General features: G+C 36.9%; 1 protein-coding gene across 4 annotated transcripts in view; it reads right to left on the bottom strand.

Annotated features, from left to right (window-relative positions):
• Positions 1–14115, bottom strand: part of diaph2 (diaphanous-related formin 2) — a 615614-nt gene that overhangs the window by 383448 nt on the left and 218051 nt on the right. For all 4 annotated transcript variants that reach the window (XM_059977309.1, XM_059977314.1, XM_059977312.1 and 1 more), the window contains 6 exons: positions 13229–13339; positions 12248–12366; positions 10417–10533; positions 8658–8776; positions 4785–4849; positions 616–720 (listed from right to left, as the gene is read on the bottom strand). In XM_059977309.1, coding sequence (XP_059833292.1) covers positions 616–720; positions 4785–4849; positions 8658–8776; positions 10417–10533; positions 12248–12366; positions 13229–13339 — 636 coding nt within the window. The remainder of the gene's footprint in view (positions 1–615; positions 721–4784; positions 4850–8657; positions 8777–10416; positions 10534–12247; positions 12367–13228; positions 13340–14115) is intronic.

Below are 14115 nucleotides of genomic sequence, written 5' to 3'. Positions count from 1 at the left end.
TTCAAAAGTAACTTCCTTATCTAACGAGAATACCTGCCAACACAAGGAGTAGTTGAAGCAAAAACGCAGAAGTCACTTGTACAGAAGAAGCAACTTTCTTGCTAATACATCTAAATTCTCAAGATCCACTACTCACAACCCTTTCACCATCCATACAATTTCACCTTTTTTTGTACTACTGAGATGATTTTAATCTGTCCGTCCAAAGGGCCTGAAAATGCCAACACAAAACATGCATCTTACCCAAATGTTCTTTTTTACAGACATTTATAACAAAATTTTACTTTTGTCATTAAATTTATGCATTTTCTACACTAAATTTCTCACTCATTCCCAAATATTTTTAATATTGAACCTTCAGTGTAAAATTATACATATATAGAATCCAATTACATCTCAATACTTTCTGATGGGCAAAATCAAGTTGGGCAAAATCAGAAATGCAGTGTCCACAGTTCCCTTTCCATGTTATTTTGGATAAAATTTAGAACACAGTCAATGCAACATACATTGTATATAATAACATGGAAAATGCTAAATCCAGTCTTACTATTTTTCTATTAACAGTTAGCCTTTTGATCACATTGATGAAATAAAACAAACATTTTATAGTACCATTGTTTCCAGCTGAAGGACTTTTGCTTCAAGTTCTTTTATCCTTTCATCTTTCTTCTGACTTTCAGCCTGAGCTTCTTGTCGAGCTGAAAATTCTTCATCAAACTGAAACAAACATACAGTATTAAACTTTATGTATATTGTTCAATCAATGTGTACTTTACATAATATAGTACCATTGTTTGATAAGAATGAACTATTTATTACACTAGGAAATTCTCCTCATTTAATTCCTTGAAGAAGAACTTTTGCTAGGTACTCATCCAAAATTTCTTTATGCATATTCAGATTCAGTTTATTGTCATTTTAAAACCACAAATGCAATGCAGTTAAAAAATGAGACAACGTTCCTCCAGAATGATATCAACAAAGCACATGACAAAATAGACTATACCAGAAAATCCACATAATGTTTGGCAATCTCCAATCCAGAGTCCGGAGAGGCTGCTACATATTAATATGTCAATATTATCATGCAAAATACTATCTGTGCATAGATAGTAACTGGATGCTTGCGGAATATAATTGTTGCCTTGAAGTAACATCCTCCTTGTGCAGTTGGATCCTGGACTCCCTCACTTTCAGAACCCCAGTCAGTTTGGATTGGCAACATCTCCACAATCTCCATAGGCACAGGTGCAGCACAAGGCTGTGTGCTTATTCCCTGCTCTATTCACTTTGCACTTCTGACTGTAAGGCTAAGCACATGTCCAATGTCATATTTAAGTTTGCTTATGATATCACTGTTGTTACCTGGACCAAAGATGGTGACAAATCAGCATGTAAGAGAGAGGTTGAAAATCTGGTTGAGTGGTGTCACAACAGAAGCCTCTCACTCAATGTCAGCACGACCAAGCAGGTGACTATTGACTTCAGGAGAAGGAAACCAGAGGTCCATGAGCCAGTCTTCATCGGGGAATCAGAGCTTGAGAGGGCCCACAACTTTAAATTCCTCAGTGTTATCACTTTAGAAGATTTGTCCTGGACCAAGCATGAAAGTGCCATTACAAAGCTTAGGAGGACCAATGACCGCCTAACAGCAACTCCTTTGCCTGCATCTTCAGAAACAGCTCTATTTCCATTTTTAATATCTTTATTTTTCCCTTTCAGGGTTCTTTTGAAGACTGGAGCTGGAGATACACACTGACTATGGTTCTTTGTGGGAATGGGGTTTCATGACTGGCCGTTGTTCAGCACGCCAAGGGTTCGGCCTAAGAGCTCAGCTTGCCTTCATAGGACCGAGATCTTGTGGTTCTGGAGACTGATGGATTGAAGGTTGGTGTCACGGCAGGAGATCGCGGTGCCATGGTGTGTCTTGTCGTCGGGGGAGTCAGAAGATCTACAGCTGTGTGCCCAGAGACCCGGGATCTTTGGTCACCGGGGGGGGGCAATATGTCAAATACCAGGTGAACAAGTAGTCTTTGGGGTAACTGGGTCTGTGTCTTTGCTGTTGCTTTACTCACGCTTGAATGCTCGATGGTGGGTGCCGAGGCTTTTTTTTTGCCAGTGGAGGGAGAAGGGATTGTTGCTTGCTGCGGCTTATGCACAGGAGGAAGGGGAGCTGGGGCGGACTTTGGGGTTCTTAACTGTTGTTCATTCTTTGGGAGCACTTCTCTGTTTTCGTGGATAGTTGTGAAGAAAAAGCATTTCAGAATGTATATTGTATACATTACTCTGACATTAAATGTCCTTTTGAAACAAAGAAAAACACTGTAGCACCTCTACTTCCTTAGAAGTTTGTGAAGATTTGGCATGACATCTTAAACTCTGACAAACTTCTTTCAATGTGTGGTGGAGAGTATTGAATGGTTACATCACAGCCTGGTACGGAAATACCAATGCCCTTTAGGGAAAATCCTACAACAAGTAGTGGTTATGGTCCAGACAATTGAGGGTAAAGCCCTCCCCACCACTGAGCCCATCCACAAGGAATGCTGTTGCAGAAAAGCAGCATCCACCATCAAGTACTCCCAAGTTCTCTTTTTGCTGCTACCATCAGGAAGAAGGAACATGAACCCCAGAAACAGGAACAGGAACAGATTCAGGAACAGTTATTACTACTCAACTATCAGGATTTTGAACCAGATGGGATAACTTTACTTGCTGCATCACTGAACAGTCCCCACAACCAATGGACTCACTTTCAAGGACTCTTCATCTCATGGTCTTGATATTTATTGTTTGCTTGTTTGTTTATCTATTTACTTTTGGACTTGCAGCTTGTTGCCTTTTGCACATTGGTTGCTTGTCCATCTTGTTGGGTGCCACCTTTCATTGACTCTATTGTGTTTCTTTGATTTAATCCATATAACTTCAAGAAAACAAAACTCAAGGTTGTGCATGGTGACATACATGTACTTTGATAATAAATTTATTTTTAACTTAGAACATCAAATCCATCACAAATAAGAAATTGCTATGGTAAATCGTCATAATTGGCTCATCTGCAAAGGCTTGAAAAATGACTGCACCAAGTAAATGGTAACCCATAAAGCTTTGAATATGGTCTATCATTGTGACTTTGCAAATAATGTACTCAGGTTTAGTCATGAGAACATTTTCTGTGTCCCACAAAGTGACCAATCAGCTCTCCAATTGCACTGCAAACAGGATAAAGCATGCTTACTGCTAAATGCCCCAAATAACATTATCAGGCATTAGAATATGCAAAGCTAAAATGGGAATTCTCCAAGAATTTTATAACGGTACTCATTTTTTTTATTTCTCATAAGAAATGCAAGGCTCCACAGTTTTGTTTGTAATTACCTTTGAGGACAGCTTAAAATTTTCAAAAAGTAGAACATAGAGACAGGACTCCTTAACCGGGCACAGAACATCTACTTAAAGTCAAAGTGTATCGACTCGAGGAACTACACCCCTTATACTCATTACTTATAGTGTAACTCATGATTTAATCACAATATTTTTCAGTCCAGTTCGCTTGTTAAGTTCCCAATCTTACAATACTCAGCTAATAAAACTCTGGACAAGTGCAACAAACTGTTTAAGTTTCAGCAGACATACTTTAAGGTGATTGGAGAAAAATATGAGGGGAATGCCAGAGTTAAGTTCCCCCTTCCCCCCCCACCCCCCACACATGCACACAGAAAGAGTGGTGAATGTGTGGAACACCCTGCCAGGTATGGTGGTCAAGGCAGATGATTTAGGGACATTTAAGAAACTCTTAGGCACATGGACGATAGAAAAATAGAGGGTTGAAGGACACGTACTGTGCTGTCGTATTCTATGTTCTTAAGTAACAAGTTAGTGAAAAAAAGAATCATGCCCGTCTTTGGTGCACTATTAAGTATACAGTATGAAAGTCACAAAGAAAAAGGGAGGGGGATAGCAAGGCATTACAAATGACATTCCCCAATACTTCAGCAACGAGTTATAACAGATAACCAAGTGGATATCTTCAGTGCTCTAAGTATCTGTGCTTCTATTTCTTAACTTAGCATTTAGTATTTGTATTCCTTTAACTTTGGGATTCCCTGGTCTTAATATTTTATTAAAACTAAGATGCTACTCAATTTACTTCCGTTCAGTTCTTGTTGACTGTATCATGTAATCATTGGATTCAGCTTTGAAATTCAGATTCTTCCCAAAATCCTTGGCAACAAGCCAACAGCACACTACTACAGTAACCAAAAATATGCTTTTGAATAAAGAACATAGTTATGGCAATAGAGGGAGAGAATACAATTCTGGCTAGAGCCTTTGGTTGGCTCAAATGTGACAGGGCAAATACCTGTTACTGTAAAATAAAACCATACATTTCAGCAGAAGGCTGTCATGTTCACAAATAAATTACATGATGAAAAATAAAACAATTCACTTGCATATCACTAAAGATTCATAAGTTATTCATAATATTCTTTCATAAAAAATGATGTAATGCTGATGCTCTTAAGGACATTACTTGGCTTGTGTTAACGATACTGAATCTTTCTACAGTGAACCCTGTTGATGTATCTAATCATCAATAACTAAACCTCATAAAATAGTGAACATTAAATTAGTGAAGATGAAACTGTCCACTGCCTCAGTACAAACACCTCACAAATGGTTCACTTTTCTTCGCCCATCCAACACACGGCAAAAAGAAATAATCGTTTCAATAATCAATTTAATCATTTTTGCTTTATATTGTTTTCTTGCAGACTTGCCTTCTTAGAAAATTCCAATGCCTTCTGTTCACTCTCTTTGACTTTTTCTTTATCAACACATTGATCTGTTGAGACATTAAGTGATTATGTGGTTGTTGATTTAACTGCTTTTACAATAAAAATATTTAAGCTGAATTCTAACACAATGACCACATTTGGTTGAAATTCAAGAATATAAATCTTCAGTTTACCAACAGCAGAACACAATAACATGTCAAGAAATGTTATATCATCAAGAATGATACACAAGAAAGGCAGAAGGAACTCAGTAGGTCAGACAGCATTTATGAGGGAAATGAGCAGTCAATGTTTTGGCTTGAGACCCTTCATCAGGGCTGGAGAGAAAGGGGACAGAAGCCAGAATAAAAATGTGGGGGGTGGGGGGGGGGGGGTGGGGAGAGATACAAACTGGTGGGTAATAGGTGAATCCAGGTGAAGGAGAAGACAGATGAGTTTGGGGAGATTGCAGGGTGTTGTGGGAATGATGTGAGAAGCTGAAAGGCAATAGGTGGCAGAGGCAAAGAGCAGAAGAAGATGGAATCTCATGAGAGGACAGTATACAGAGGCAGGTGTAGGTGATGGGCAGGTCGTAAGGGGAAAGAGAAAGGCTAATGGCACCAGAGTAAGAGGAAACAAAGAGAGCTGGATGGGGGTGACACAGGGAAGTAGTAACTGGAAGTTAAAGGAATCTATATTGATTCAATCAGGTTGGAGGCTATCATAACAGTAGAGGAAGCTATGGACTTCAGTGTGGGAACAGGAAGTGGAATTGAAATGCCTGGCCACTGAGATCCTGGCTGTTACAGTAAATAGAGAAAACATGCTCGATAAAGTGACCTCTGATCTGTGTTGCATCTCACCAAAGCAGAGGAGGTCACATCGAGAGCACCAGATATAATAAATTACACTGATGGATTACACCGATGCCTCATTTGGAAGAACTGCTAGGCTTCTGAATCTCACCTGATCCCTCAACACCATCTTTAAGGTCAAGGAAGCAAAGCAGTATCTGCACTTTCCAAAGAGATTGAGGTGAGTGAGGCTCTCCCCATGCACTGTGTCCCCCAACTACTCTAACCTATTTTAACAGGAGCACCATGCACCATTAAGGATGCCCTGACCAGCTGCATCACCATCTGGTAAGGGAATTGCAAGGCATCAGAGCACAAATCAATACAAAAGATTGCAAGGATTACTAGGAGAATCATCAGGGTGTCTCTTCCACCCGAAGATATTTACCAGGAGCGATGTGTACCAAGGGCCTTAGGCATTGTCAAGGATCCCTCCCATCTATGCAACAATTGCTTGAGGATGCTAATGGCCCTGGGTATGCAGTGCATCAGGCAGGAGGTACCACAGCATTAGGATAATAAATATTAGGATGGGGAAAAAACTTCTTCCCAGACTGTGAGACTACTGAACGCCTTGCTAGCTCCAAGGTCTCAAGACGCGTGAAATGCCAGCAGCATTATACTGATTACTTTTTAACTAGTGTTGCTCTGTTGTGCCATACTGACTAGTAATGCACCTTATTTCTTAATTTATTTGTGGTATTATTACTTTGAGCATAGGGAGTATGTTATATTTTCTGTGTTGTGCACTCTGGTCCGGAAGAACATTGTTTCCTTTGGCAGCAAACGTGTGTATAGTTGAATGACAACAAAGGTGAACTTTATTGGTGGAGATGGAGGTGATACAGGAGCAAGTGTAACACTTAATGTGGTTCCAGAGATGCGTACCTGAAAGGTGATCGGTGGCAAGGGATGAGCTGACAAGTGAGTCAGAAAGGGCTAGGGCAAGAGTGAGGGGGGCCTGGTAGTGGGATCCCACTGGAACTGGCGGAAGCTGCAGAGAATGACATGCTGGATGTGGAGGTTCATGGGCTGATAGGTGAGGATGAGAAGAACCCTATCTCTGTTATGTTGGTGGGGGGGAATGGAGTGAGAGAAAATGTGCGGGATATGCTAGAGATACAGGAGAAGTCACATTGATAGCAGTGGACGGAAACCCCTGTTTTCTGAGGAAAGGAGGACATCTTCCTTGTCCTGGAATGGAAACCGGCAAAGTTACAAGAGTATACGATCCTTGCAAGTGACAGGGTGAGAAGACATGCAATTCAAGTAACTGTGGCAGTCAATGGATTTTTCAAAGATGTTGGTAAATAATGTGTCTCTGGAGATGGAGACAAAGATATCAAGGAAGGGGCGAGAGGTGTTTGAGATGAACCAAATGAATTTAAGAGCAGGGTAGAACTTGATGGCCAAGTTGATGAAATTGACAAACTCCATATGGGTGCTGGAAGCAGCACTGATGCAAGCATCATTGTGGCAGAGCATTACTGATGTAGGCTTCATACATGGATTGTTCCACATAGCCAACATAAAGCCTGGCATAGCTGGGGCCCACATGAGTGACCAGGGCTATGCCTTTATTCTGGAGAACGTGCAAGAAGTGAAAGAGAATTTGTTCAGGGTTAGTACCAGTTCTACCAGAGTGTGGTAGTGGAAGTAAACAGGTTAGGTCCATTATCAAGAAAGAAGTCGAGAGCCCTGAGGCCTTCCTGATGGGGGATAAAGGTGTACAGGGACTGGATGTTCATGGGGAATATGAGGCACTGACAGTCAGAGAACTGTAAGTTCTTTAAGGGGTGGAGAGCATGCAAAGTGTCACAGATATAGGTGGGAAGGGGGTCAAAATGAGTCAAGTTATGAGGATACAAGTTCTGTAGGACAGGAGAAGGTGGTGACAATAGGCCTACCATGGCAGTTAAGTTTGTAGATTATGAGTAAAAGGTAGAAACAAGCACTGTGGGTTGTGGAACAATGAGGCTGAAAGCTGTAGAGGGGATATCTCTGGAGGTGAAGAGGTCAGTGACAGTCCAGGGGACTTTGGCCTCATGATGCTCAGTCAGGTCCGAGAGTTTCTGCCTGCCCTCAGTATGATAGAGGTTAAAGGGCATACTACAACAGCACTATCTTTGTGCATTGGGTTGATTGTAAGGTTGGAATTAGTGCGGAGAGGAGAGAGCAGTGCATTCAGTGGAGGTTAGCTTGGGAAAGGAGAGATTAGTGGTAAAATGAATACAGTTAATATCACGTTAGCTGTTAGAGATGAAAAGATCCAGAGCAGGGAGAAGACCAGAATAGGATGCTCAAGAGGAGGAGGGAGCCTTAAGGTGGGTGTCCTTGTCAAAGAAGTAGGCAATTATCAAAAAAAGGTTTTGAAAAAAAATACCATATTTTAATGAAATCTAACATATGGTTTTGAAATACTGCAAATGTTCAAGTCCGTGGTACGATTTGCCATCCATCAAAGTGAATAAACTGCAGAAGTTCTGCACTGCACCATTGGCCAGAGATAAAGAATAATTATGCTATAAAATGGTTCTCCATCCAAATTATGATAATTTCCTTAAATTTATACATTTTGGCTTAAAATAGCAATGTATTGCATACAACAGTTAGTCAGCAATCAGAACAGAGAAATTACAAACAATTTCCAAGCTATTTGGATTAATTAGTGTTTCATCAATTATGTTCAAATGTACAGCTGTGTAAAGAATATGAAGTTGCTTCATACACTTTGTTATTGCATAAGCAGAGCATCCTTTCATCATGGGGATTTAATTAGTTTATGTGAAATTGCTCTGTTGTGCCCATACTGACTAGATTAGTAATGGCCAACTTAGTATATTTGAATTTTTAAAAAATTAACAGATGGACTTAAATGGAAAGTAAAATATATTATTTTATAACAGTGTGGGACCTCTAGAAAATCATTGCAGAGAAACAATGCAATGAAAAATATACTGCTGAAAAACTCCAAAAGAGCTATTAATACTAGTTCACTACATGAACCCAAATTCAGACGTACCTACAAGATGACTAAAATCCACATCTAGTCGCTTACGATATTCAAAGTCAGGATCTGTTCCATTTCGATGCAAGACTATCTGTGAAATACATTCTTCAATTACCTTGTAATACTGGGGTCTAAAAGAAATAATAAAAATAAGTTATTTTTGAAGTGAGAAAGAGCATTGCCAAACACCATTACAGAAGTATTATAAACATTTTATTTAACGAGCAGACCAAAAGGAGCTCGACACAACAACTCTTATTCACTTGTGATGTTTACATAATAAATCTTTCTCAAATTTGGTACAATAAAGCCAAAGCCCAAACAGAGAAAGCAAATTATTTTACATTTACGAATAATCTAAGTCAAATGCACAATAGTTACTGGATACCCTATTAGAATAACAAAACAGAAAGTGGCAATTCATATCCTAAATTGGGATAATTTAAATATTGACAAGGTTTGTAATCTCCAGCAATAAACAATTTCACAGATATTGGGCCAGACTTCTTTTTGAAGTGGAGCACACCACCTATACTTGCTACTAAAACTAAGTCCAAACCCACACTTTTGTTGAATGCTAAAGATGTCAAGGTACGTCACTGGCTCTGAACATCTTACGTTTAAAAGCTAAACTAAATTGAATAAGCAATTAAAATATTTCAAAATGGTTGAAGGTTTAAAGGTGAATAAAATAACCTAAATCTAACAGGTGAATAAAGATTCCCCAGCATAAGAATGTAAAATTCTAGCATCTCCTGTGTAATCTCAGCTCAAATGGAGGGTCCAGCATACTTCCACATTCACACAAGAGCCTCTGTAAACTTGTAGCAAAACCCTGCCAAAGATCACAAACTTGCAACTTTGTTGATAAATTCAGAAAGCTCTGTTAAAATTGGTAGATGGGAAATGAAGTAAGTTAATATTTGATGCTTCAGAAAAAAACAATACATTAACATGGGTCCTCATTGTTTAAAATCTTAATTCTCTGATGGGAGAAAACATTATTGAGTCCCTATCTGACTCACTGCTCATTTAAAACTTGCTTAAAATATAAAGGTACTAAATTTTTTCAATAAATTGAGATTTAGTAGAAGTATGTGAGCAATTGAGAATAGATAATTGCTTTGACCTTCACTATGCATTAGTCAGAGAAAGTTTTAATTGTAATACATCATGAAACAAATAACTGGAGTTCTAGCAAATATTACTCTTGTTTAATAAAGATTTACAAAGCACATAAAATTACTAGGCCTTTTGATTTCATCATACTTTGTATACAATTTTAAAATTTAGTCAGAAAATTCCCCTTTAAATAGTCTTTCATTAATTTTACAGAAAATAAACCACTTCCATAACCAGAACCATGTGGAAGCTTGCTATACATAGACTGGCTGCTACATTTCCTCTATTACACATTCAAAGTACTTTCTTAGCTCTAGAACAGTCAATGAAAATCAGAATGGAATAGAAACAGTTTGAAAAGACGTACTTACGCTTCTGATAACAATGAGAAATACAATTTGATGTCTCATATTAATTTTACAATAAATTTTCCACGAGTTATAATTTAACAAAACTAATTTTGCAGTATCTTTCTAACTATGCAAAAATAAGTGATATACTACTGTTGTTTAAACAATGTAATCTTGTGTACTATTAATAATTTGCATTTCCATAAATGGATATGATTGTTAGAATCATATTTATTGACAATTTCTTCATATGACTCCTGATTCATATTCAAAATTACAAAGTAGTTGTGGCCTCTCACCTGATATAATAATCATTCCTGATGAGTAATAAATGTTGCAGAATCGAGAGAAAATAATTTTCTGCAGAAGTGTCCTTCACCATATTGGATAGCAGATGATAGACCTCATTCATGTCAGTGAAAATGAAGTTAAGAACAAAAATGTGCTACATCACATTTATCACAAATCTTAGCATTATCATAAATGGAATTGAGTATTGGGAAAAAAGGCATCCGTGTAACTAAATTATCTGAATAAAATACAGAACTTTACATTCAAGGAAGTACAAGAGTCTATTTTCTAATATTTATAGTATTTCTCCCCAATAAGAGCTTTTGCCAATATTCTTGCAATACTATGGCTACTTACCATCAATAACATCCCTCAACTCAGCTCAACTCATGGGACACAAAGTCTTTGCAACCTGTGGATCACTGACTATCAAATACATCTACACGAAACAAATTTCTAATTGCTGTGTGTGCTCTAAACTACATTCCATTTACTCAACATTCTTGTGCACAATGAATGCAACACTAAATTTAAAAAATTCATCATCTTCAAATCTCAAAACTTTATCTTTACATTTTCTGAAGTGTCCCACCTCTAGAGCCTTCCAAGTCCTGCAGTTACAGCCTCTTGGGCTCTCCCAGTTTTAATTGTGGAAGGCATCCATGCCATCTACTATCTAGATGTTAAGATTTGGAACTTTCTCTTTACACCACTTGCCTTCTTCTCCTGAATGATTCTTAGAACTTACTTTAATCATGCATTTGGTCATTAGTGCTTCATGTAAAATTTTATGTGATATTGCTCACATGTGCCAATTTGGTAAGTTTTAATATAGTGAATATAAATAGGAATTCCTGAAATTTAAAGTGCATAGTTAAAGTAAATGAAACAATTTTATGAAGATAATTCAGTCATTCTAACTGAATTTATTTTTTAATAAACCAATTATGATTGAATTCTAAAGTCACAGGAAATATTCAACACCTGGAAAAAAGGTGGCATGAAAAGGACAGATGTCCTGAAATTTATCCCAGTTAATGATATTAAATATTCTATGCCATTTATAAAATTCAGTTCCACTGAAAACAAATCTAAAACTGTAACGAGTTTGTACATTCTCCCCATAACTGCACGGGTTTCCTCTGGGTGACCGTTTCCTCCCACAGTCTCACAGTTGGTAGGTTAATTGGTCATTGTAAATTACCCCATGATTAAGCTAGGATTAAATCAAAGATAGTTACCAGCATGGTTTGAAGGACTGGAAGGACCTACTCCTCATTGTACCTTAATAAATAAAATTTAAAAAATAATAATTTTGTCTGTTGATCAAAATGTCTTACCAAATAATATTATTTTTTAAACAGCAACTGAAGCAACACTAATTTTCTGCTGCACTCATTTTTACATGCAGAACTAAAAATAATTTATTGAAAGACATACTATCCACTACTGATAAAAATCAGCCTTGCCAACATAATTGAACAAAAAAACCCAGACTGCACAGGTACATCATGCAGGAAACCACAATGACTTTTGGGAATATATGATGAATGGCTTTGTTCATTAAGTGGAATGCGATTATAGGGAAACATGACTAAGATCCATTGTGTAACTAAAGATGGGGTTGACAAGAATATTAGACCAATCGCTTTGATTAGATCAAAAATACAAACATACTTATCTCATAAGTAAATGTTTACAATACTCATTCTGCATTTAGTGAGCTTCCAGCGAGGAGTATGAAGTCTCATTTAAGGTATCACTGCTTTTTCCATTATAATTTGTTAACACAAATTAGCATAAAGGCACAAAATTAATACAATGATATGATAAGGATATTCCATTTCAGATCGAATGTCTTCCAGTCGATGTGATACTTCAATGTAGTCTTCTTCCTTATTTTCATCAAAGACTTTTAGTTGAATATCTAGTTCTTCATTTTCTTTCTCTTTCAGTACCTGATAAATCCAACAGTACAATTTAAACCTGCGAACAATGTGTGATTTTCAGGAGAGAAAAAGAAAGCTTCAACACATACTATGGCATAAAACTCAATTTAACAACCAGCTTTTTTTTGCTTGCAATATTCAGCATCTGAACAATAATTTTGTTAAGCTTTTAACATACCTATCCTGTTAATACTTAAATTATGAGACAGAATGAACTTGAATCTGCAATGCAAATCTATTAAAAATACTGGTAAAAAAATAATATACCAAGTGATAATATTCATGGACAATGCAACTGTCAGTTAAGCAAAAATATTAACATGGCAAAACTTCCCTTCAGAGGAGAATCATGCCAAAAATTAACTTGTTTTACTGAAAATGAAATACACAAACAACATGTAAAACAGAGCACATCAGTACCAAACTTGATTCTATCACTGACAATTTTAGGTATTTTCAGTTTTCTGAATTAACTATCCTCCAAGTGTCCTTTTTGTAAATCTGATGCTACATCATTTTCTTCAAAATCGCGAATTTATAAGACTCCTTATATAATTAATACATTTTTCTTATACTAAATTAATTTTTATATTCATAAAATTTTTGGATTATGTTAATGTTTGGCTTAATGTTTACATTACATTTACCATTCCTCAAAAGACCCCAGTGATAAAAATCATTCTATCTTAATGCAATTATCAAAACTATAGTTTAAGCCATGTAACTAGAATATTAGTGATTAAAATGTGTTAATTAATTCTTTTGCCCTTCTTTTGACACATTAGCATCACCAAAAAATATGTTGTAGTAGTGACCTATTCTAAAGCCTTTTTCAAAAGTTCTGACAGAATATACTCTTAATCCTTCTTACAGGTAGTATTTTTTTCAATCCACAACGCAAGAATTCATTTCTCAAGTGTATCCTGAAATCCAGATCATCTGGAGATGTGACGAGAGCATTAATTAACTGCATACAGGCAACCTAAGGAAAAAATAAATGCCAATATTAGCTACATTAAACAATGCGAGCAATATATTTCAAATGTAGATTCTCTCAATCACACAAAGAATCTTAGCACATCATACTATGTTGCATTTTAAGCCAGACACATATTTCTGCTCAGCATTTCACTTTAGATTCAAATATATCAATTAGTTAGTCATGAAGAATTAAGGACCTGTAAAAAGGAGCACCTGTGCCCCGTTAATTCTAACACGGGTTTTCCATGGGTTAAAATCTTCATAAGATGAACAATTATCTGCACTCAAAAGCTAGGTTTAAAAAGATACAAAAACTCAACTATAAAAGGATAAATGAAGGACAATGCTATAAATATCACTGCAGTGAACTTTAATGGATATGCACAGTCCAAAGAGAATGCACATAATAATTAATGGCACAGATGCAAATGAGCATTAATTAGTTACACAGCAATTGAGTAGAAGTGCCAAAAGCTAATTCAATACAATATTACTTGCATATGAATCGTAATCGACGAGCTATCTTCAAATTACAAGTAGGAAAAGATTAAAAGGGTGAATGGTGTTTATGTCCAGATATGTAAGGGAATACTATAATAAACCAGAACCAACATTAATCAAGTCAAAAATTATAATTCCTACATGGACCTTCAGAAGCAAAGCTCCAACCAACTTTCTTAAAGGTTATTCCCTCCCTGCTGTTTAGAATATTAATAAGGTATTTAAGTAATTCCCCCAACCACTGAATCTTGCTTCCATAAATAAGCAACACAGAAT

Source organism: Hypanus sabinus, chromosome 8 (assembly GCF_030144855.1).
Source record: "Hypanus sabinus isolate sHypSab1 chromosome 8, sHypSab1.hap1, whole genome shotgun sequence".
Classification (NCBI taxonomy): domain Eukaryota; kingdom Metazoa; phylum Chordata; class Chondrichthyes; order Myliobatiformes; family Dasyatidae; genus Hypanus; species Hypanus sabinus.
Note: the sequence above shows the minus strand (reverse complement) of the source record. Positions and strands in the feature narration are given on the sequence as shown.